Here is a 26,001-nt window from a genome sequence, read left to right on the forward strand (position 1 = left end):
GAATAGCGGAGTAGACTTGATGGGCCGAATCGCCTAATTCTATTCCTATATCTGATAGTCTTATTGCAAAGATTCTCTCCATTGTAATATCTCTGTTACATCTTACTTGCTGGCATGACCTCCTCCAGGGTATCAGTTCAGCCTTCCCTCTCCATCCTCCCTGAGAATGTTCATTTATAACACCCTTCCCCAGCTCAATACAGATGGCACGGGCAGTCATTGGGGGACAGATTTATTGGTTAGCTAACCCCTACACTCATACTCTTCCCAGGATTGGGGCATCAAGAACCAGAAGGCACAGAATTGAAGTGAGAGGTGAGATTTAATTGGAGCGTGAGGGGCAATTTTTTGACATAGTAGCTGGTGTGTATGTAGAATGAGCTGCCAGAGGTGGCACGTACAATGACACCATTTAAAAGACAGCTACATGCATAGGGAAGGTGTAGAATGAAATTCGAGTTTAAGCTGGTGCTACTGGGCGACAGCTTACTGGTTGGTTCAAAAGGCAAGAAAAACATTAATCGCACTTTTTCTGAGGTAATTGAGGATAAGCTATCACCCCAGATAAAGAAGTGAGCGAAGGTGAAGCTGGCTGGAAAGACGAGCTGTGCTGCCGCATTGCAAAGTTGGAGTGCAAGGAGTTCATGATGATGTTGGAGACGGAGGTGGTGTCACTGTTGGAGATGAAGTTGGAGCAAATGGTTTCAAGAGGAGTCAAGGTGGAGGAGTTTTGATGCCTGTCCACCTAAACCGGGTCTGAGTTTGGATCACTCTAAGTTCTGGGCTGAATTGGAGAGGTTGAGAACACCTTTGGGCAGGGCAGTGAGGTCTAGTCACAGAGCATATCACTACAGCTGGGCCCAGGTCCTAGTAATAAGGATGACCTGGTATTTGGATGATTTAAACGCAGGACCAGATAGACTGGAAAGGCAGGGTGTCGGGACCGGAGGCAAGGATTGGGCTGATTTCACTCACTCTCCCACAACATTCACTCTTCTCTCCATAGTACTGAGAATGCTCCACCTGCTAAGTGCTTTGTGTCTGTGAGCTTCACAGAGGTCTGCCCTGCTATGTGATGAACTGAGACCGTGGCTTTGCGGCTATCCCGGCTGCTCTAGGATTCAGATCAATTTGGTTCGAAATGTTTGCATGATTTGTGTTTTGTCTCTTTGTCTGCACATTGGGTGTTTGACTTCCTTTGTTTAATTGTGTTCTTTTGGGTTTCTTGCTTCACAACAATGAGGAGTAAAAATCTTTACAGAGTGTCATGTACCCCATGACGGGTTAAAGAACCAGCGGAGATAGAAAACACTTTGGAGTCCAGTATTGCTATTAACTAATGGAATTTATTAGTAACTACGCAATACAGTAATAGAAATGTAGATAAATCAAACAGGTTAGCAATGATTATATGTAAGTGTGGAAATACATGAAAATCAAGCTTCTTCAAATCTAGGGGTAAATAGATAGTCTTACGATGAAGAGTAAAGTTCAGTTCAGTTCGTGGTATTGAGTTGAGTAGTGATGGAGAGAGAGAGAGGGAGAGATTTGAGTCTTCAGGTGAGCTGATGCCGTCAATCTTCCCGTTGTCCTCCAAAATCCTGAAGGAGTCACTGACTGTGACCACAACAAAGGGGACCGTTCTTCTGTGGTGGAGTTATCAACCCAGGCGAGGGTTGGACACACAAATAACTCCCCACCACTCGCACCCTGTTCACACTGTGAGAGCCGCTGATCGATCCGCCTGATCAATCCTCCAAAACCCTCTTTTTCTGTGGGCACAACAAAGCTTATTCGGTGTCCAAAACCATGTGTCTGTAGGTCTATCATCTAACCTCCTATTTATCTCCCCGTGCTGAATACCAACTGTCTCTCAAACAGCTCCTCCCTTCTCTGTCTGTAAGAATTTCCAAGCAGGCAGTGTCCTTGTAGAAATGTAACCGTACTGTGAGCAGCCTTCACCTCTCTCTCTTTCTTAAAAACAAGATGTCGGTGTTAAATTCCTCTCTCTCTCCCTCTTTTCAAAAGCACAGTTCATAGGGGTAATTGAGTACGGTTCAAAGAGGTAATTCAGGACCCCATCACAAGAGAAACACAGAAACATAGAAAACCTACAGCATAATTCAGGCCCTTTGGCCCACAATACTGTGCTGAACATGTACTTACTTCAGAAATTACCTAAGGTTACCCATAGCCCTCTACTTTTCTAAGGTCCATGTACCTATCCAGGAGCCTCTTAAAAGACCCTATCGTATCTGTCTCTACCACTGTTGCCGGCAGCCCATTTCACGCACTCACCACTCTAAAAACCTTACACCTGACATCTCCTCTGTACCTACTTCCAAGTACCTTCAAACGGTGCCCTCTCATGTTAGCTATTTCAGCCCTGGGAAAAAGCCTCTGACTATCCGCACAATCAATGCCTATCATCATCTCACACGCCTTTGTCAGGTCACCTCTCATCCTCCGTCACTCCAAGGAGAAAAGGCTGAGTTCCCTCAACCTATTCTTACAAGGCATGCTCCCCAATCCAGGCAACATCCTTGTAAATCTCTGCATTCTTTCTACAGTATCCATATCCTTGCTGTAATAAGGTGACCAGAAGCTACAACAGCGGCTATATTTCATTTGGTATTTGAAGAGACATGGGTAGATATAGGGCCGATTGAAAATGATGCTGGAGAAATTATAATGGGTAACAAAGAGATGGCAGAGGAACTAAATGAGTATTTTGCATCACTCTTCACAGTGGAAGACACTAGCAACATACCTGATAGCCAGAGGTCTCAGGGAATAGAATTAGGTACAGTCAAGATTACTAGAGATAAAGTGCTTGGGAAGCTAAATGGACTAAGAATATATAAGTCTCCAGGACCAGATGAGGTGCACTCACGGGTTCTGAAGGAGGTGGCTTTGGAGATTATGGAGGCATTGGAAATTACCTTCCAGGAATCAATAGACTCTGGCATGGTTCCGGAGGACTGGAAGGTCGCAAATGTAGTTCCGCTGTTTAAGAAAGGAGGGAGGCAGCAAAAAGAAAATTACAGACCTATTAGTCTGACATCGGTGGTTGGAAAGATATTGGAGTCAATCCTCAAGGACGAGGTTATGAAATACCTCGAGGGGCATGACAAGATAGTCCCAAGCCAGCATGGTTTCATGAAGGGAAGATCCTGCCTCACCAACCTATTAGAATTTCTTGACGTAATCTCAAATAAGATTGACAAGGGAGAGGCTGTGGATGTTGTGTATTTGGATTTTCAAAAGGCCTTCGATAAGGTGCCGCATAAGAGGCTGCTTAATAAGATGAGAGCCCATGGAATTACAGGAAAGATATTGGAACATTGGCTGATAGGTAGAAAGCAAAGGATGGGAATAAAGGGATCCTATTCTGATTGGTTGCCGGTTACTAGCGGTGTTCCGCAGTGGTCGGTGTTGGGGCCGCTTCTTTTTACAATGCATATCGATGATTTAGATTATGGATTAAATGGTTTTGTGGCTAAGTTTGTGGATGACACCAAGATAGGTGGAGGAGCAGAAAGTGTTGAAGAAATGGAAAGGTTGCAGAGAGACTTGGTCAGTTTAGGAGAGTGGGGAAAGAAATGGCAGATGAGATACAATGTTGAGAAATGTACAGTTGTACATTTTGGAAGAAGAAATAATCGGGCAGATTATTATTTAGGTGGGGAGAAAATTCAAAAATTGGAAGTACAAAGGGACTTGGGGGTCCTCGTGCAGGATACCCTAAAGGTTAACCACCAGGTTGGATTGGCGGTAAGGAAAGCGGATGCTATGTTGGCATTCATTTCAAGAAGAATAGTGTATAAGAGTAAGCAGGTGTTATGAGGCTCTATGGGGCACTGGTGAGACCTCATTTGGAATACTGTGTGCAGTTTTGGGCCCCCTATCTTAGAATGGATGTTCTGATGTTGGAGAGAGTTCAGAGAAGATTTACAAGGATGATTCCTGGAATGCAGGGGCTAACATATGAGGCGCTTTTGTCGGCTCTTGGACTGTATTCATTAGAGTATAGAAGAATGAGAGGGGATCTCATAGAAACATTTCAAATGTTGAAAGGGTTGGACAGAGTAGATGTGGAAAGGCTGTTTCCCCTGGTGGGGGAGTCCAGGACAAAAGGCCACAGTCTTAGAATTAGAGGGTACCCATTTAAAACAGAGATGAGGAGAAATTTTTTTAGCCAGAGGGTCGTGGATTTATGGAATTGGTTGCCACATACAGCTGTGGAGGCCCGATCATTGAGGGTGTTTAAGGAGGAGATTGACAGGTATCTAATTAGTCAGGGTATCAAGGGATATGGAGAAAAAGCCAGAAATTGGAACTAGATGGGAGAATAGTTTAGCTCAAGGTGGAGTGGTGGAGAAGACTTGATGGGCCGAATGGCCTACTTCTGCTCCTTTGTCTTGTGATCTTGTGACGTCCTTGTAAATCTCCTCTGCACTCTTTCTATAGTATCCACATCCTTCATGTAGTGAGGTGACCAGAAATGAATACGGTACTCCAAGTGGGGTCTATCTAAGGTCCTATATAGCTGCAACATTACCTCACGGCTCTTGAACTCAATCACATGGTTGATGAAGGCCAACACAGCATACGCCTTCTTAACAACACTGTCAACCTGCGCAGCAGCTTTGAATGTCCGATGGACACAGACCTCAAGATCTCTCTGATCCTCCACACTGCCAAGGGTCTCACCATTTATATTATATTCTGTGTTCAAATTGGACCTCCCAAAATGAACCACTTCACACTTATCTGGGTTGAACTCCATCTGCCATTTCTCGGCCCAGTTCTGCATCCTACTGATGTCCCACTGTAACCTCTGACAGCCCTCCAGACTATCCACAACACCCCCAACCTTTGTGTCATCAGCAGACTTACTAACCTACCCTTCTCACTTCCTCATCCAGGTCGTTTATAAAAATCACAAAGAGGAGGAGTTCTAGAACAGATCACTGTGGAACACCACTGGTCACTAACCTCTATGCAGGATACAAACCGTCTACAACCACCCTTTGTCTTCTGTGGGCAAGCCAATTCTGGATCCACAAAGCAAGGTCTCCTTGGACCCATGCCACCTTACTTTCAAAAGGAGCATTGCATGGGGAACCTTATCAAATGCCTTACTAAAATCTGTATACACTACATCCACTGCTCTGCCTTCATCAATATGTTTTGTTACATCCTCAAAGAATTCAGTCAGGGTCGTAATGTACAACCGGCCCTTGAAAAAGCCATGCTGACCATCCCTAATCAGACTATGTCTCTTGAAATGTTCATAAATCCTCCCTCTCAGGATCTTCTCCAACAACTTGCCCACTACTGAAGTAAGACTCACTGATCTATAACTTCCTGGGTTATCTCTATTCCCTTTCTTAAACAAGGGAACAACATTTGCAACTCTCCAATCCTCTGGGTACTTCTCCTATCCCTATTGATGATGCAAAGATCATCAACAGAGGCTCAGCAATCTCCTCTCTCGATTCCCAGAGTAGATGGGGGTATATCTCATCTGGACACAGAGACTTATCTAAATTAATGCTTTTCAAAAGCTCCAGCACATCCTCTTTCTTAATGTCTATGTGCTCAAGCTTTTCAGCCCACTGTAAGTTATCTCCATAAATTCCAAGGTCCTTTTCCCTGGTGAATACTGAAGCAAAGTATTCATTAAGTACCTCCGCTACCTCCTCTGACTCCATGCACACGTTTCCACTATCGCATCTGGTTTGTCTAATTCTCACACGGCTCATCCTCTTGGTCTTCACATACTTGTTGAATGCCTTGGGGTTTTTCTTACTCCTGTCCACCAAGGCCTTCTCATGGCCCCTTCTGGCTCTCCTAATTTCATTCTTCAGCTCCTTCCTGTAATTTTCTAAAGCTCTAACAGTACGTAGTTTATTGAACCTTTCATAAGCTCTTCTTTTCTTCTTAACTAGATTTTCTACATCCTTTGTACACCATGGTTCTTTAACCCTGCCGTCCTTTCCCTGCCTCAATGGAACATACCTATGCAGAACACCATGCAAATGTTCCCTGAACATTTGCCACATTTCCGACGTGCGTTTCCCTGAGAAAAATTATGCTACCAAGCTCCTGCCTAATAGCATCACATTTCCCCCTACCCCCCAATTAAATGTTTTCCCAAATTGTCTGCTCCTATCCTTCTCCAGTGCTATGGTGAAGGAGATAGAGTTGTGGTCACTACCTCTAAAATGTCCTCCCACCAACATATGAGCAGGTTCATTTCCCAATACTAGATCCAGTACAGCCTCTCCTCTAGTTGGCTTATCTATATATTGCATCAGGAAACCTTCCTGAACACACTTAACAACCTCCACCCCATCTAAACCCCTTGCAAGGGTGATGCCAATCAATATAAGGAAAGTTAAAACCTCCCATCACAACAACCCTATTATTATTGTGCCGTTACCCATAGCCCTCTATTTTTTTAAGCTCCATGTATCCATCCAGGAGTCTCTTAAAAGACCCTATCGTTTCCACCTCCACCACCGTCGCTGGCAGCCCATTCCACACACTCACCACTCTCTGAGTAAAAAACTTACCCCTGACATCTCCTCTGTACCTACTTCTAAGCACCTTAAAATTGTTCCCTCTCATGTTAGCCATTTCAGTCCTGGGAAAAAGCCTCTGACTATCCACACGATCAATGCCTCTCATCATCTCATACACCTTTGTCAGGTCACCTCTCATCCTCCATCACTCCAAGGAGAAAAGGCTGAGTTCACTCAACCTATTCTTACAAGGCATGCTCCCCAATCCAGGCAACATCCTTGTAAATCTCTGCATTCTTTCTATAGTATCCATATCCTTGCTGTAATAAGGTGACCAGAAGGTACAACAGCAGCTATACTTCATTTGGTGTTTGAAGAGATCTAGTCTGTCACCAAAGACTACAAAAAATTCTACAGATATACTGTGGAGAGCATTCTAACTGGTTGTGTCGCTGTCTGTATGGAGGATTCACTGCACAGGATCCGAAAAAACTCAGAAAATTGTAAACTCAGCTACTCCATCATGGCCACTAGCCTCTCTAGCAACCAGGACATCATCGAAAAGTGATGTATCTAAAAGGCAGCATCCAACATTAAGGACCGCCATCACCCAGGACATGCCCACCCGCATTGCTACCATTAAGGTGGAGGTGCAGGAAACGCTCAGTGATTTAGCAACCGCTTCTTCCCCACCGCCATCAGGTTTATGAATGGTCCATGTACCCAATCTCACTATTTTGCTCCTTTTGCACTATTTCTTTATTTATTTTAATATAGATTTATTCTTGTCATCTACAGTTTTTTAATGTCTTAAACTGTACTGCTGCTGCAAAATAACAAATTTCACTACATATGTCAGTGATAAAAGCCTGTTTTTGATTTCTGATCAAGGCTTTCCCGCCGGTATCCCATTCTGCTGTGTCTCCCTCAGAGGCTAATTGAGATGCATTTCATCAATAGTGGGAGGTTGTTCACACTGCACCCCCACCCCCCTCCCTTCCCACCCCCCAGCTATGACATCCTTAAGGAACCTCTGACTACAAAACCCAGAGGGAACGTATCTACTGACAGGAGAAGAGGCAAAAGCGGGTTATGGGCACCTTAAAACCAGTTGCTTTGGGCAGATAGGGATCGTCAACCGTGGCTGGCAGCTCATCCAGGAGAAGGAAAACTCTGATCTCAAACCTCTGCTGCCTTGTGGCTGTACCCACTCGTGGGGGAAAATCCAGAGTTGGAGTCTCTAAGGCAGTCCTACGTTGAGTTCAACACTGACTGGCAACGCCTGCGATGCCACTGCTGCCAAACTGTATTGGTCTCTGCCGTTTATTCGGGCTCATCAGATACATGGAGAGGGGGAGCCTGCTACACGGGCAACAGCTTGCTCTCCATATCGTACCCACTTGCCTTGTGTACTGGCTTGTGTGTGACAGCTAGGGTGCAACCCTGTTCAACCCTGACCAACGGAGTGTGTCTCCTCTTCCTTCCTCTGGATTGTGTCTAGTGAACTTTTGGTTGGACACAGTGTTGAGGAAATGAGTTTGGTGATGCAGGCTACCACCTCAGTGCAGGGATCCGATCATCATCTCTGTGATTCCCTTCCCCTCCTCCACGGCTGTTGTCAGTCTGACGGAGAAAGAACATGCTGGGTCCCAGATGTTACAACTTCCTCCTAATAACTTGCTAAATCCTCTAAAAGGTCCTTGTCTATCTCCGTACATTAGGCTCAGCGAATACACAGATGGGGCCCTGATGCTGGGTGGCAGGAGAGAAATAGATTGGCAGATTTGTCTACTCTGCTAATGGACATCATTCACTTAGTCCCTGTCTGAATCATTTCTCAAGGCTTTCAGCAGGGCCTGGGTTTAATGAAATCCATTGAAAGAAAAGGACTGATGGAAGAAGGTTTGCTGAACAGCCTTCATCATCCATCTGATAAGTAGCAAACAATCAGTCACTCACTGTGCATCAAAGGCTCACAGAGCATTGTTTGTGCAGACAGTCAACATGGTCGCCTTGGCAGCAACGGCAAATGACTGACAACACCTTGTTGTGTCAATGCAGGAGGGAATATCGTCACCAGCTCTTGAACGAGAGGGGATAACTTCATTCAACTTCACTCATGGCATCACTGTACTGTTCCCACAACCTACGGACTTACTTCCATTGGCTTGTCATCTCATGTTCTTGATATTTATTGTTTATTTATTATTTTTTTTCTTTTGTATTTCCACAGTTTGTGTCTTTTGCTCCTTGGTTGTTCGTTCATCTTGTTATGTGTGGTCTTTCATTGATTCTATTGCGTTTCTTTGTATTTACTGTGAATGCTCGCAATGAAATGAATCTCAGGGTTATATATAAGATAAGACCATAAGATATAGGAGCAGAAATAGGCCATTTGGCCCATCGACTCTGGTGTGCCATTTCAGCATGGCTGACCCAATTTTCCTCTCAGTCCCAGTCTCCTACCTTTTGCCCCCAACCCTTCATGCCCCGACTAATCAAGATTCTATCAACCTCAGGCTTAGGTAAACATAAAGAATTGGCCTCTACAGCTGCCTGTGGCAAAGAATTCCACAGAGTCACCACCCTCTGGTGAAAGAAATTCCTCCTCATCTCCATTCTTAAAGAACACCCTTCTATTCTGAGTCCGTGTTCTCTGGTCTTGGACTCCCCTACTATAGGAAACGTCCTCTCCACATCCACTTTATAAAGCCATATATATGGTAAGATACGTGTACTTTGATTATAAATTTACCTTGAAGTTTGAAAATGTCTTTACTATTAATAATACCTATTTGCTGTAATATTGTGAATATCAAGATTTTTAAAAATTATTTTCTGAGTGTTTATTCTGGAATAAACTGGGAAAATATAAAGTGAAGGGATCTGGGACTGTTTACATTTATAGACCCACTGTGTGTTCTGTGCACATTCTCCACTGCCCCTGGCCTGAGCTCTGACAATGAATGCAAGATAATATGGGTCGGCACAACATCGAAGGCCGAAGGGCCTGTACTGTGCTGTAGTATTCTAGTCTCTTCTAGCGTCTAGTAAATTTCTCCCATTCCCTTGCCCACTTGTTTCTCCTCATTAATCTCTGTCCTGGTACTCATCCCTGAAAGTGAAATAATTGCGGCATCTGCCCAGTTTCTGCCTGCTCCTGTCCCACCGAACTTGTATCTGCCTACCTGGACTCTATTTTGTCACCCATAGTTCAGTCCCTCCCCACCTACATCCGGAATACATCCCATGCTCTCCACCTCTTCAATAACTTCCTGTTCCCCGGTCCCGACCGCTTCATTTTCACTATGGATGTCCAATCCCTATACACCTCCATTCCCCATCAAGACGGCCTCAAAGCCATCCGCTACTTCCTGGATAATGGACCTCACCAGTTCCCCACCACCACTACCCTCCTCCAGTTGGCGGAACTGGTTCTCATACTCAATAACTTCTCTTTTGGCTCTTCCCACTTTCTTCAGACTAAGGGTGTAGCTATGGGAACTCGCATGGGCCATAGCTATGCCTGCCTCTTTGTAGGTTATGTGGAACAGTCTCTGCTCCAAACCTATTCTGGTACTGCTCCCCAACTTTTCCTTTGCTACATTGACGACTATATTGGTGCTGCTTCCTGCACCCATGCTGAGCTTGTCAATTTCATCAACTTTACTTCTAACTTCCACCCAGCCCTCAAATTCACTTGGTCTATCTCGGACACTTCTCTTCCCTTTCTCGATCTCTCGGTTTCCATCTCTGGAGACAGACTGTCCACTGACATCTTCCACAAGCCCACTGACTCACATAACTACCTCAACTATACCTCTTCCCACCCCGCCACATGCAAAAATTCCATTCCCTATTCCCAGTTCCTCCGTCTCCGCCGCATCTGCTCCGAGGATGAGGTTTTCCGTTCCAGGACATCTCAAATATCCTCTTTCTTTAAGGATCATGGTTTCCCTTCTGCTGTCATCAATGATGCCCTCACCCACATCTCCTCCGTTTCCCACACTTCGGCTCTCACCCCATCCTCCCACCACCACAACAGGCACAGAGTTCCCCTTGTCCTCACCTACCACCCCACCAGCCTCCGGATCCAGCACATTATCCTCCGCAACTTCCGCCACCTTCAACAGGACCCCACCACTAAGCACATCTTTCCCTCTCCACCCCTCCCCGCCTACCGCAGGGATCAGTCCCTCCGCGACTCCCTGGTCCACACGTCCCTCCCAACGGATCTCCCACCTGGCACTTATCCCTGTAAGCGCAAGTGCTACACCTGTCCCTACACCTCCTCTCTTGCCACCATTCAGGGCCCCAAACAGTCCTTCCAAGTGAGGCAACACTTCACTTATGAGTCTGTTGGGGTCATCTATTGCATCCGGTACTCCTGGTGCGGCCTCCTCTACATCGGTGAAACCCGACGCAGACTGGGGGACTGCTTCGTCGAGCGCCTCCACTCCGTCCGCCACAACAGACAGGATCTCCTGGTTGCCACCCACTTCAACTCTGCTTCCCACTCCCATTCAGATATGTCCATACATGGCCTCCTCTACTGCCATGATGAGGCTAAACTCAGGTTGGAGGAGCAACACCTCATATACCGTCTGGATAGTCTCCAGTCCCTTGGTATGAACATAGAATTCTCCAACTTCCGGTAATTCCCTCCCCCTCCCTTCCCCTATCCCTATGTCACTCTGCCCCCTCCCCCAGCTGCCTATCACTTCCCTCATGGTCCCACCTCCTTCTACTACCCATTGTGTTTTCCCCTATTCTTTCTTCACCTTTCCTGCCTATCACCTCCCTGCCTCCTTTCCCCCACCCCTTTATCTTTCCCCTTACTGGTTTTTCACCTGGAACCTACCAGCCTTCTCCTTCCCACCCTCCCTCCACTTTTTTATAGGGCCTCTGCCCCTTCCCCCTACAGTCCTGACGAAGGGTTCCAGCCTGAAACGTCGACCGATCGTTTCCACGGATGCTGCCCGACCTGCTGAGTTCCTCCAGCGTGTTGTGAGTGTTGCTTTGACCCCAGCATCTGCAGAGTATTTTGTGTTTACCATCTGAAAGCTGTCCCTCCGCGTGAGTAACACTTCACTCGGAGTTGTACTCAGTGCCCCCAGTGTGGCCTCCTCTACCTTGGTGAGGCTCATCATAGATCGGAGGACTGTTTCATCGAGCACCTCTGCTCCTTGTGCCAAAAGAAGGATTTCCCAGTGGCCAACCATTTTAATTCCAATCCCCATCCATTCCAAAATGTTGGTCCATGGCTTCCTCTACTGCCACGATGAGGTCACTCTCAGGTTGGAGGAGAAACAGTTTTCCTACGTGTGTGTTTTTTGTGCTTCATCGGATCTAGAGTACAATTATTTCGTTCTGCTTTACACTTGTGTACTGGAAATGACGTGGAACAATCTTGAGCCTTGGATCTTAAATCCTGGAAACACATCAGTTCCAGTTGGAGATGCAGGCCAGCTGTCATTGGCCGTGACACCGGAGAAGTTCAGAGTACAAAAGGCAGTGGGGGTGGGATTGCCATGCTCCTGCCATTAATTGGCAGCCTTGTTAAAAACAGCTTTGCTGAAAAGCTTCTGTGAAAATGCTCAGTGAAGCTTATAATCAGCATTTGATGGCTAGGAAGGTTGTGAAATTAAAAAAAATGTCATCAGCAGCCAGTGAAAGGCAGGAGGATTTGAGGGATTGTTGAACATTTCCTGTGTGTGGAAATGTGCTAATCCCTCTGTGAGGGGCTGGAGTGGGTCCCACCTTCTCAAGTGTCACCTTCACTTGTGTCTCACCATCTTGCCTGTTCCACCGTGGAGGAGATAATTGTCCATGAAAAGGTTAATCACATTACGATGACGAGATGACTAGAAACACAAAAGGCAGGGATGGGTATAAAAGGGCTGTGAGATAGAGTAGCAGCCACCCAAAGCGACTGCAACACTTCAGCGAGGCCAGGTAAGATTGTTTCCTTCACTTACTGGGTAAGCGTAGCCAGGGACATAGAGAGAGAGAGAGAGAGAGAATACTTTCAACTGGAACGCAAAACTGTTCAGCCTTGTTTAATACTCAATATTTGTACTGAAGCGTCACTAACCCAAAAGAAGCCCTCATCCTAGGCTATGGGATTTAGGGTGGCCTTGGGATAGATTGGGAAGTGTAGAACACGTAAGGCACACTTGTCTTCATCTGTTGTGATGTTGAGTGTGAAAACTGGAATGTCATACTGAGGCTGTATAAAAGTTTGCATAGGCTGCAGTTGCAGACTTGCATCCAGTTCTGATCGGCTCGCTATAGGAGGGATGTGGAGGCTTTGGAGAAGGGGCCGAAAAGGTTCGTCTGGATGCTACCTGGATTAGAGTGTGTTAGCTATAAGGATAGCTTTGTGAATGCCTGCAAGAAAATGAATTTCTGTGTTATATATAGTGACATATATGTACTTTGATAATAAATTTACTTTGAGGTTTTGAACTTGGAGATTGGATAAAATTGGATTGTTTTCTCTGGGACAGTGGGAGCAAAAGGGTGACCTGATAGAATTATGAAAGGCTGAGATAGAATCTTTACCCAGGGTGGAAATTTCAAACACTCCAGGGAATACACTGGGTGGCACTGTGGAGATATGCCTCTACCAAAGGAGGTATAAGGCACTCCTTCCCTCCACTAGCCTACAGGTCACTCTTGGGTAAGATGTAGCACCTGCTTAGCCCCCGATCAGATTCATGTGAAGCCATGTGAGCAAGTGGTGGATGATCATATGAGCAGTTAGTGCATTTTACAAGTCCTGGTTATTCGACCACTGACACCAGGCAGACAATCTCTGAAGAGTATTGATAAGGGTATTGGATAGACAGGGTTTGATTAGGAACAGTCAACATGGATTTGTGCGTGGAAGGTCATGTTTGACAAATCTTACTGAATTTTTTGATGAGGACATTAGAAAAGTTGACAAGAGTAAAGTGGTGGATGTTGTCTATATGGACTTCAGTAAGGCCTTTGACAAGATGCCACATGGAAGGTTAGTTAGGAAGGTTCAATCGTTAGGCATTAATATTGAAGTAGTAAAATGGATTCAGCAGTGGCTGGATGGGAGATGCCTGAGATTAATGGTGGATAACTGTGTGTCAGATTGGAGGACAGTGTGTAGCGGTGTGCCTCAGGGATCTGTACTGGGTCCAATGTTGTTTGTCATATATATTAATGATCTGGATGATGGGGTGGTAAATTGGATGAGTAAGAATGAAGATGATACTAAGATAGGTGGAGTTGTGGATAATGAAGTAGGTTTTCAAAGCTTGCAGAGATTTAGTCCAGTTACAAGAGTGGGCTGAAAGATGGCAGATGGAGTTTAACGCTGAAAAATGGGAGGTGCTACATTTTGGTAGGACTAATCAAAATAGGACATACATGGTAAATGGTAGGGCATTGAAGAATGCTGTAGAACAGAGGGATCTGGGAATAATGGTGCATAGTTCCCTGAAGGTGGAATCTCATGTGGATAGGGTGGTGAAGAAGGCTTTTGGTATGCTGGCCTTTATTAATCAGAGCATTGAGTATAGGAGTTGGGATGTAATGTTGAAATTGTATAAGGCATTGGTAAGGCCAAATTTGGAGTATTGTGTACAGTTCTGGTCACCGAATTATAGGAAAGATGTCAATAAAATTGAGAGAGTACAGAGGAGGTTTACTAAAATGTTGCCTGGGTTTCATCTCCTAAGTTACAGAGAAAGGTTGAACAAGTTAGATCTTTATTCTTTGGAGCACAGAAGGTTGAGAGGGAACTTGATAGAGGTGTTTAAAATTATGAGGGGGATAGATAGAGTTGATGTGGATAGGCTTTTTCCATTGAGAGTGGGGGAGATTCAAACGAGAGGACATGAGTTGAGAGTTAAAGGGCAAAAGTTTAGGGGCAACATGAGGGGGAACCTCTTTACTCAGAGAGTGGTAGCTGGTAGAAGTGGTTGAGGCAGGTTCAATGTTGTCGCTTAAAGTTAAATTGGATAGGTATATGGACAGGAAGGGAATGGAGGGTTATGGGCTGAGTGCAGGTCGGTGGGACTAGGTGAGAGTAGGAGTTTGACACGGACTAGAAGGGCCGAGATGGCCTGTTTCCGTGCTGTAATTGTTATATGGTTATATGGTTACATAATGGCTAGTGTCACCCATCTGGTAAAGACTCTGCCCAGAAGAAGGCACTTCTGTAGAAAAATCTGCCAAGAACAATCATGGTCATGGACTGGGGACCTGATGGGATTCTGAGAGGTACTGGGATAATACAGTCATAACACATACATAGTCGAGAAGGGTCACTCTACGTTCCATGGTACAGATACAATAGGTGTGATAGAGGTGGGGACAAGAGAGGAGGGAGAGTTGAGTTTTTGATTAAGAGAAGATTGCACAGTATTTTCAGAGGGTATTCCTGGGGAACTGTTCAGAGAGGCTTTGTGGTTGGAACTGAGACATAAGTAGAGGGTGATCACTTTGATGAGATGGGACATTTGATTCCCCTCCCCTCGAAGTCAGGGGTGGTCAGAAAAACAACTGGGTAGGGAGATTGCAGGAATAATGGGGATATAATGGTGACTTCAACTTCCCTCTTAGTGACTGGACCTGCGACAGTGCAAAGGGCTTGCATGAGATGAGATGGAATTTGTTAAAAGTGTTCAGGAAAGTTTCCTCACACAACGTGTCCCCTGAGAGTGAAGATACAGGTAGACAGAGCATTGAAGCAGCTGTCTGGCACACTTCCGTTATTTGCACAGGGCACTGAGCACAGGAATTAGCATTCCAACTCACAAACACGAGGACGTCTGCAGATGCTGGAAATCCAAGCAACACGCACAAAATGCAGGAGGAACTCAGCAGACAAGGCAGCATCTATGGAAAAGAGTAGAGTCCATGTTTCGGGCTGAGGTCCTTCATCAAGACTGGAATTAGCCTGTTATATTACAGTTGTATAAGCACTTGAGTATCATGTGCAATTCTGGTCACCCAGTGATAGGAAGAAAGTGATTAAACTGGAAAGTCAGAGCAGAGGCCTTTCTGGATCTGGGGCTAGGCAATCTGAGCAGTTTTGGACCCGTTACCTAAGAAAAGATGTTGTGGAGATGGTCCAGAGCACGTTCACAAGAATAATTCTGAGAATGAAGTAGTCAATATATGAGGACCACTTGATGGCTCTGGTCCTGTATCTGCTGGAATTTAGAAGAATGAAGGAGGGATATCATTGAAAACTATCAATTATTGGTGAGAACATATTAGTTTCCTATAGTAGGGGAGTCAAATACTAGAGAGCACAGCCTCAGAATAGAGGGGTATCCTCTTAGAACAGAGATGAGAAAATTGCCAGTTTGTTTAGGTGGTTCAAAAGCAGGCTTCTTGAAGGGAAATTACAGGCTGTGGATTGCAGTGATCATAGTTCACAAGAAGTATACCTAGTAGTTTTGTGAGTTGCCATCGAACATGGTCATATATCCCAATGCCAACTAGCACGTATCTTGGTGGTGTTTGTCTGGAGGTCGGTGACCAGTGGTGTTCCACAGGGATCTGTTCAGGGATTCCTGCTCTTCCTGATGTTTATAACTGCTCTCGATGAAGAAGTGGCAAGCTGTGTTAAAAAGTTTACAGGTGACACAGAGATTGGTGGTGTTGTGGATAGGGTAGAAATTTGCCATAAGCTACAACAGGACATTGATAGGATGCAGAGCTGGGCTGAACTGTGACAGATGGAGTTCAACCCGGCAAAGTGGTAAGTGATTCACTTTAGATGGTGGAAGTTGAAGGGGTAATGACAGGATCCTTGGCAGGGCGGAGAAATGCAGGGATCTTGGGGTCCACTTCTGCAAATTTACTGCCAAAGTTGATAGGGTGGTTGAGAAGGCATATGGTGCGTTGGCTTTCATTGGTCAGTAGACTGAGTTCAAGAGCCGCGAGTTAACGTTGCATCTCCATAACACCCTGGTGAGGTCACACTTGTAGTATTGTGTTCACTTCTGGTCACCTCATTGTAGGAAGGATTTGGAAGCTTTAGAGAAGCTGTGGAGGAGATTTAGAAGGGGGCTGCCTGGATTAGGGAGCATGTCTTATAAGGACAGGCTAAACAAGCTGGGGCTTTTCTCTCTCCACTGAAGGAGGGAGAGAGGTGATGTGAGTGAGGTGTACAAGATGATAAATAGTATAGATAGAGCGGACAACCAGAGACCCTTTCCCAGTGCAGAAATGGCTAAATCGAGAGGGCATAATTTTAATGTGATTGACAGGAAGTGTAGGGGAGAGATCTCAGAGAGTGGTAGGTGTGGAATGTGCCGCCAAGGGTCAAGAGGCAGCTACATTAGGATGAACTAAGAGACCCTGAGATAGGCAGAAGGATGACAGAAAAATGGAGGGCAATGTAGGAGGGAAGGGTTAAATTGATTTTGGAGTAGGTTAAAAGGTCGTTACCACATGTGGGCCAAAGGACCTGTACTGTGCTGTAATATTCTACGTTAAGACCATAAGATATAGGAGCAGAATTAGGCCTTTTGGCCCAGCGAGTCTCCTCTGACATATCATCATGGCTGATCCATTTTCCCTCTCATTCCCGTTTCCTGCCTTCACCCCGTATCCCTTCATGCCCTGACTAATCAAAAATCCATACATAAAGACTTGGCCTAAAGTCAGTGACACGGGGCGCTGGGGGAGAAGGGTCACTGAGGGACAGTATGAGGAATCTGGGATTAATGTCAGTGGGGATACAGTCGGTGACATAGGGCACTGGGGAGGGGGTGTCACTGAGGGATGGTGTGAGAGAGCTGGATTAATGTCAGTGGGGATACAGTCGATGACACAGGGCACTGGGGAGAGGGGGTCACTGAGGGATGGTGTGAGGGGGCTGGATTAACATCAGTGGGGATACAGTCAGTGACACAGGGCACTGGGGAGAGGGGGTCACTGAGGGACAGTATGAGAAATCTGGGATTAACGTCAGTGGGGAAACAGTCGGTGACACAGGTCACTGGGGAGAGGGGGTCACTGAGGGATGGTGTGAGGGAGCTGGATTAATGTCAGTGGGGATACAGTCAGTGACACTAGGGAGAGGGGGTCACTGAGGGACAGTGTGAAGAATCTGGGATTAAAGTCAGTGGGAATACAGTCAGTGACACAGGTCACTGGGGAGAGGGGTCACTGGCAGATCGTGTAAGGGAGCTGGATTAACGTCAATGGGGATGCAGTCAGTGTCTGGGGGAGAGGGCTCACTGACAAATCGTTTCTCTTTTATCGGCCGCAGACACTGCTGATCTTGACTTCGGGTTCTGATGTGGCTGTCACTGTGGCGATGCCTCTTGCCTGTCCTGCTTTTATTGTGGGCTGTGAATGGCCAACTACTGGATTGCCAGGAACACAGCAAGTGCCTTGAAATCTCCTCAGTGCCGCAGCTGAAGGTAAGTGGCAGTGAAGACAGAGCCTCTGCTGGTCCCGATTGCAGACAAAGAACATGGTGTGCCCCTGGTCCCAAACATTGACTGTTTATTCCCTTCCACAGATGTTGCCTGATTGACTGAGTTCCTGCAGACCCGCCCACCCCCTGGTCTCTTATCCCCTCCTGAACTTTTCATTTCCAATTGTCTTCACTTCAGTGCTGCCCTCACCTGCAGATCTTCCCGCTATCTTCCCTTTCCTCCAGGTTTACAGCATCTGCACTTTCCCTTACTTAGCAACCATTGCCCTGGTTCTAAGCAATGAAATTGGGGCACACCATCCATGAATCCCTTCAGCTACAAAGCTGAAGAGTTTGTGGAGGCAATAGAAATGACCTTTCAAGGATCAATAGATATTGGCATAGTGCCAAAGAAATGGAAAACTGAAAATATCAGTCCACTCTTGAAGGGAGAGAGGCAAAAGAAAGGAGATTATAGGCCAGTTAGCCTGACCTCTGTGGTCTGGAAAGATGTTTGAGTCGATTACTAAGGATGTCTCTTTGTATACTTGGAGGCACATAAAAAATATAGGCCAATGTTGGCTGATTTCCTTAAGGAAAAATCCTGCCTGAGAAATCTGCTGGAACTCTGAGGAAATAACAAGCAGGATAGACAAAGGAGAATTGGTTGATAGATAGATAGATAGACATACTTTATTGATCCCGAGGGAAATTAGGTTTTGTTACAGTTGCACCAACCAAGAACAGAATGCAAACATAGCAATTCAAAACCACAAACAATCAAATAATAATATGTAAACCATAATGTTGTGTATTTGGATTTTCAGACAGCTTTTGACAGGTGCCACACATGAGGCTGCTTTACAAGATTAGAGCCCTAGTATTACAAGAAAGATCCTAGCATGGATAGAACAGTGGCTGATTGGCAGGAGGCAAAGAGAGGGAATAAAGTGAGACTTTTCTGGTTAGTTGCTGGTAACTAGTGGTGTTCCACAGGGGTTGGTGTTGGGACCGTTTCTTTTTACGTTATATGTCAATGCTTTAGATGGCAGAATTGCTGGCTTAGTGGCCAAGGTTGCAGAAGATATGAAGATAAGAGGAGGGGCAGGTAGTTTTGAGTAGATAGAGTGGCTACAGAAGGACTTAGACAGCTTAGGAGAATGGGCAAAGAAATAGCACATGGAATACAGTGTTGTGAAGTGTATGGTCATGCACTTTGGTAGAAGAAATCACAAAGAGCAGGGGTCCCAGAACAGATCCCTGAGGCAGACCACTGGTGACTGACCTCCATGCAGAATATGACCCATCTACAACCACCCTTTGCCTTCTGTGGGCAAGCCAGTTCTGGATCCACAAAGAAATGTCCCCTTGGATCCCATGCCTCCTTACTTCCTCAATGAGCCTTACATGGGGTCCCTTGTCAAGTGGCTTGCTGAAATCCATATACACAAATGCTCTTCGTGATTTTTATAGATGACCTGGATGAGGAAGTGGAGGGATGGGTTAGTAAATTTGCTGATGACACAAAGGTTGGGGGTGTTGTGGATAGTGTGGAGGGCTCTCAGAGGTTACAGCAGGACATTGATAAGATGCAAAACGGGGCTGAGAAGTGGCAGATGGAGTTCAACCCAGATAAGTGTGAGGTGGTTCATTTTGGTAGGTCAAATATGATGGCAGAATATAGTATTAATGGTAAGACCCTTGGCAGTGTGGAGGATCAACGGGATCTTGGGGTCCAAGTCCATAGGACACTCAAAGCTGCTGCGCAGGTTGACTCTGTGATTAAGAAAGCATACAGTGCATTGGCTTTCGTCAACCATGGGATTGAGTTTAGGAGCCAAGAGGTAATGTTGCAGTTATATAGGACCCTGGTCAGACCCCACTTGGAGTACTGTGCTCATTTCTGGTCGCCTCACTATAGGAAGGATGTGGAAACCATAGGAAGAGTGCAGAGGAAATTTACAAGGATGTTGCCTGGATTAGGGAACTTACCAACCACTGAAGTAAGACTCACTGGTCTATCATTTCCTGGGCTATCTCTACTCCCTTTCTTGAATAAAGAAACAACATCTGCAACCCTCCAATCCTCTGGAACCTCTCCCGTCCTCATTGATGATGCTCAGTAATCTCCTCCCTCACCTCCCACAGTAGCCTAGGGTACATCTCATCCGGTCCCGGCGACTTATCCAATTTGATGCTTTCCAAAGGCTCCAGCACATCCTCTTTCTTGATATCTACATGCTCAAGCTTTTAGTCCACTATAAGTCATCCCTATAATCACCAAGATCCTTTTCCATAATGAATACTGAAGCAAAGTACCTCTGCCATCTCCTCCGGTTCCTAACACACTTTTTCACTGTCACACTTGATTGGTTCTATTCTCTCATGTCTTACCCTCTAAATGGAGAGAAAATACAAACAACTGAGGAACAAAGGGACTTGGGGGTTCTTGTGCAGGATTTCCTTAAGGTTAACTTGCAAGTTGAGTCTGTGGTGAGGAAGACAAATGCAATGTTAGCATTCATTTCAAGAGGACTAGAATATAAAGGCAAGGATGTAATGTTGAGACTTTATAAAGCACTGGTGAGGCTTCACTCGGAGTATTGTGAGCAGTTTCATGCCCCTTATGATGTGCTGAAACTGGAGAGGGTTCAAAGGAGTCGCATAAAAATTATTCCAGGATTGAATGGGTTGTTATATGAAAAGTGTTTGACGGCTCTGGGCCTGGAATTCATAAGAATAAGGGGTGACCTCTTTAAAGTCTATCGGCTTTGATAGTGGGTGTGGAGAGGATGTTCCTGTGGTGGGAGAGTCTAAGACCAGAGGGCACAGCCTCAGAATAGAGAATAGAGGGGCATCCTTTGATAATGGAGATGAGGAGGATTTTCTTTAGCCAGTGTGGTGAATCTGTGGAATTCATTGCCACAGGCAGCTGTGAAAGCCAAGTCTTTATGTATATTTAAGGCAGAGGTTGATAGATTCTTGACTGATCAGGACATGAAGGGATACGGGGAGAAGGCAGGAGATTGGGGCTGAGTAGAAAATTGGATCAGCCATGATAAAATGGCAAAGCAGACACCTTGGGCCAAATGGCCTAGGATTTGGGCAGGTTAGGAGAATAGGCAAAGTGGCAGATGGAATACAGTGTTGGGAAGTGTACGGTCTTGCACCTTGGTAGAAGAATTAAAAGCATAGACTATTTTCTAAACAGGGAGAAAGTTCTAAAAAAAATTAAGGTGCAGGGGAACTTGGGAGACCTTGTACATGATTGCTGAAAGGTTAATTTTCAGTTGGTGGAGAGGAGGTCAAATGCAATGTTAGCATTGATGTTGCCCTCATCTAAATGGATATGCTGAAAATGAAGAGGGTTCAAAGGAGTTCTACAGAGACAATTCTGGGAATGAAAGGCTTCATCATATGAGGAGCATTTGATGGCTGTGGATCTGTGTTTCCTGGAACACAGAAGAATAAGGGGGCAGGACGTCATTTAACCCTATCGAATGTTGAAAGGCCTCAGTAGAGCGGATGGGGAAAGGATGTTTCCTATGATGGGGAAGTCTATGAGCAGAGGGCACAGGTTCGGAGTAGAGGGCATCCATTTAGAACAGGGATGAGGAATTTCTTTCATCAGACGGTGGTGAATCTGTAGAATTCATTGCCACAGGCGTCTGTGGAGACCAAGTCATTGGGTGTATTTAAGTGGAGGTTGATAGGTTCTTGATTAGTCAGGGCACGGAAGACTACAGGGAGAATGAGGGAGATTGGGAGCGAGCCGGAAAAGAAATGGCAGAGCAGACTCCACAGCCGAATTCTGCTCCTGTGTAAAAGAAAAGATACCACACAGTGAACCTCGCAGGGATTCCATTCATAGAGCTTACGTCTCGTTCCTCTAAACCAGAGAGCATTGTCCTGATTTAAAGTGTGACTGTAGCTTGTGGTTAGTGCATTCATATTGCAGGGTGGGATGTTCGGAGCTAATTCCAGTGCCACCTGCAAAGAGTCTGTGCATTCTTCCTGTGCCCACGGGTGCTCTGGTTTCCTCCCACAGTCCAAAGATGTGCCAGTTACTAAGTTACTTAGTTATTGTAAATTGTCCTGTGATTAGGCTAGGGATGATAATGTGGGTAACTGGATCAGCAGATTTGTGGATGACACCAAGATTGGAGGTGTAGTATACAGCAAGGAAGGCTATCAAAGCTTGCAGCTGGGCAAGTGGGCTGAAAAATGGCAGATGGAAATTAAAGCAGAAAAGTGTGAAGATCACTTCAGTAGGAGCAACCTGGGTAGGTTTTACACAGTGAATGGAAGGGCATTGAGGAGTGTGATAGAATGAAGGAATCTGGGAATACAGGTCCATATTTCATTGAAAGTGGCGTCACAGGTAGACAGTGTTGCAGAGTTACTGGATACTTTATCCTCTGTTGGATCTATGCTTTCTTCACCTTTCTCACACTCAGTAATGCTCGCAAGATCGCCCGTCTATGGACAACATCGGCAGGCAGGGACATCCCCAGACCGTGTTCCCTGCTGCTGACCTCAGTGGCTCTAATATTCCGGAACAGATCAGAACACAGATTTCACTGCCATCAATGTGGGTCCCAATGACCCTGAACACCTTCAAATGCCTATTGCAAAACTTCCAACTCCGACTCCAACCTGGACCTTGACCAACACCACTTCCAGGCCAGGACATTGCACACTACCACTGTTACCCCACATCTCCCCTTCTCCCACCACCAAGTTGCCTTCCCGTGTCTCTCAGGACCCAACACCAGCTTTTGGATCCTCAGAGACTCCATTTTCCCCTCACACCACCTTCTCTGAACACCCTAACCCTCCTCTCTCTGCAGACATACCAATCCTCTTCCCCTCTTCCCCTCTTCCCCTCTTCCCCTCCTCCCCTCATCTCACTCTGATCCCAGCTCTCATCTGTGCCGGGTCTTTAAAATTCACTCTGACCTTCCCTTCTCTGAGGCAGTGTCTCCCTCACCTTCTCCCTTTCCTTCTCTCTGAGAGAAGTGGGGGAGAGAGACAGAGAGAGAGATTCTCGAATTGGGGAACTCAAAATAAAAAGCAACACTTCAAACTGACTGTAACATGAAAGTAGTGACTGTTGTCTCCCCTGTCGCTGTGGGAGGAGTGAAACCTGTCCCTCTCTCGTTTGTAAGAGACAGAGCCTGTGGGATGTTCAACTGTTGGAATGAACAGTTAGTTTTTGATGTACTGAAGATCATGGTCTTTCTTTGGAGGCTGTGACGTTGCTTGCACGGTAGGTAGTGGGAATGCGGTGCTTTAAGCTGGAGTAAGTAGGGGAGGGTGGATGCTGCTTGCTCCTGCTTGTCACGGGAGAGGGCAGGGGGCTTTGAAGTTCTTATGATTTTTCTGTCATTCACTCTTTGGAGATAGTTCTGTTTCGAAGATGTCTGCAGAGCGTGAGAATTCCTGGTTGTATATTGTATACATTCTCTGATATTAAAAGGAGCTATTGATTGAACCCAACCTCACTGGAAAAACCTTACAATCTACTTCGTTATGCAGAAATGGAGGAAGACATGGAGAGATTGTCTACTGTGTCTCTGTGGGTAGAAGTTAGAAACAGGAAAGGGTCAATAACTCTACTGGGTGATTTTTAGAGATCACCTAATAGTAACAGCAAGGAGCAGAGAGGGAGACAGATTCTGGAACAGTGCAATAATAACAGGGTTGCTGTGGTGGGAGATTTTAATTTCCCCAATATTGATTGGCATTTCCCTAGAGTGAGGGGTTTAGATGGGGTGGAGTTTGTTAGGTGTGTTCAGGAAGCTTTCCTGACATAATATGTGATATTAGGAAATGAACCTGGTCAGGTGTCAGGTCTCTCAGTAGGAGAGCACTTTGGAGATAGTGATCACAATTCTATCTCCTTTACCATAGCATTGGAGAGGGATAGGAACAGACAAGTTAGAAAAACACTTAATTGGAGTAAGGGGAAATATGAAGCTATCAGCAGGAACTTGGAAGCATAAATTGGGAACAGATGTTCTCAGGGAAATGTACAGCAGAAATGTGGCCGATGTTCAGGGGATATTTGCATGGAGTTCTGCATAGGTATGTTCCAATGAGACAAGGAAAGGATGGTAGGGTACAGGAACTATAGTGTACAAGGGATGTAGAAAATATAGTTAAGAAGGAAAGGAAAGGTTACAAAAGGTTCAAGAAATAAGTACTGCCTGAATTGGGGAGCATACCTTAGAGTCATAGTCATAGTCATACTTTATTGATCCCGGGGGAAATTGGTTTTCGTTACAGTTGCACCATAATAATAAATAGTAATAAAACCATAAACAGTTAAATAGTAATATGTAAATTATGGTTGAGTGAACTTGGCCTTTTCTCCTTGGAGCCACAGAGGACAAAAAGTGACCTGGTAGATGTGTATAAGATGATGAGAGGCATTGATCATGTGGATAGCCAGAGGCTTTTCCCCAGGGCTGAAATGACTAACATGAGAGGGCACAGTTTTAAGGTGCTTGGAAGTAGGTTCTGAGGGGATGTCAGGGGTAGGTTTTCACACAGAGAGTGGTGGGTGTGTGTAATGCACCACTGGCGGTGGTGGTGGAAGCAGGTACAATAGGGTCTTTAAGGATATCCTCTCAGATAGGTACATGGAGCTTAGAAAAATAGAGGGCTATGCGGTAGGGAAATCGGAGACAGTTTGTAGAGTGGGATACATGGTCAGCACAACATTGTGGGCCGAAGGGCCTGTACTGTGCTGTAGGTTTCTATGTTCTGTGCTCCCTTGTTCTACCTCGTCACACTGTGTAATAGTCTGATCTATATGAACAGTTTGCAAGAGAAGCTTTTCACTGTATCTATGTACATGTGACAATAATTCCAATACACATCTCGCCTTAAACTGTGCCCTCACCATATCCCCCACCATCGTAACGGGTTTCCTCTTCCCCTTGCCTACCACCCCACAGGCCGCCGTACGCAGCACATCATTCTCCATAACATCCATCATCTTCAACAGGATTCTACACAAACAAGCGGTTACCTCCACCCACCCACTTCCTGCAGGGACACTCTCTACATGACTCCCTTGGCTAATACCAAGTTTTCTTCTGAATAGTTTGCTGGGAATGCAATGGGCGCTACAGAGGGGAATGTGATCTATCTTTTCACTTGTCTGCAGGAATGCATTGATGGCTGCAAAGTGGACGAGAACATGGAATCCCCAATCTACCCTGGCAACAGCCAGCTTCAGCCTATCGAAGAGAACATCCGGAATTATGTCATGGGTCACTTCCGCTGGAACAAGTTTGGAAAGAAGCGAGGCAACAGCACAGAGTTATCAGTCAGCAAGCGAAAAGATGAAGGGGTCAGAGGAAGACTTGTCCAGGTCCCGTACCTAGACGCACAAGCCTCCAAGAGGGGAAGTGAAGACATGGGCACCCAGTTTCCCAAGCAGAATGATAAAAGGTCCTACTCAATGGAACATTTCCGTTGGGGAAAGCCAAAGGGCAGGAAGAGGAGGCCCATCAAAGTTTCCCCAAAAATCCTTGAAAATGAGCTACGGGAGAACGTGGGGCCAGAATTCAAGCGCGAAGAATCTGTCGACTTTGACTACCCAGCAGAGATGTTAGAAGTGCGTGACTTGGATCTCCATGGAGACACCAAGACGGATGAGAAGAATTACAAAATGACCCATTTCCGATGGGGCAGGGGTCCGAAGGACCACATGTATTTCACCAACCTAGAAGACATGCTTCAGGAAAGCCTGAAGAGTGGCCTGCCTGAGGAAGATGTGAAGAAGGATGTGGAGAAGTACAAATTCGGTCACTTTCGGTGGAGTTCCCCACTCAAAGACAAGCGCTATGGAGGCTTCATGAAATCCTCAGATGAAAAGGGCCAGAAACCTCTATTGACCCTTTTTCGGAATGTCATCATCAAGGATGGCCAGGACGCCCAGGCTTTCCATCAATAGATGGATAGAGTTGAGTATGAAAGCTGGCTGGGTGTAAGAGATAGGACCTGCCATCAATATATTAGAGTGATTGGTAAACTGAAAAATAA

The 26,001-nt window shown here is 45.7% G+C and overlaps 1 protein-coding gene across 1 annotated transcript; it reads left to right on the top strand.

Annotated features, from left to right (window-relative positions):
* Positions 1 to 12,463: 12,463 nt before the first annotated feature.
* pomca (proopiomelanocortin a) lies at positions 12,464 to 25,951 on the top strand. Its single transcript, XM_072266966.1, has 3 exons — positions 12,464 to 12,485; positions 17,797 to 17,950; positions 25,121 to 25,951. Exons 2-3 carry the CDS (start codon positions 17,825 to 17,827, stop codon positions 25,910 to 25,912), a joined length of 918 nt encoding a protein of 305 aa, XP_072123067.1. The 5' UTR covers positions 12,464 to 12,485; positions 17,797 to 17,824; the 3' UTR covers positions 25,913 to 25,951.
* The last annotated feature ends 50 nt before the right edge of the window (positions 25,952 to 26,001 follow it).

The sequence above is a fragment of the Mobula birostris genome, chromosome 8 (assembly GCF_030028105.1).
Source record: "Mobula birostris isolate sMobBir1 chromosome 8, sMobBir1.hap1, whole genome shotgun sequence".
Taxonomy (NCBI): Eukaryota; Metazoa; Chordata; class Chondrichthyes; order Myliobatiformes; family Myliobatidae; genus Mobula; species Mobula birostris.

What these genes read in the sequence shown, in the direction of transcription:
- pomca (XM_072266966.1), top strand. Translation starts at nt 17,825, where the DNA reads ATGTGGCTGTCACTGTGGCGATGCCTCTTGCCTGTCCTGCTTTTATTG. An exon ending in CCTCAGTGCCGCAGCTGAAG is followed by an intron (nt 17,951 to 25,120) that starts GTAAGTGGCAGT and finishes ACTTGTCTGCAG; the next exon opens with GAATGCATTGATGGCTGCAA.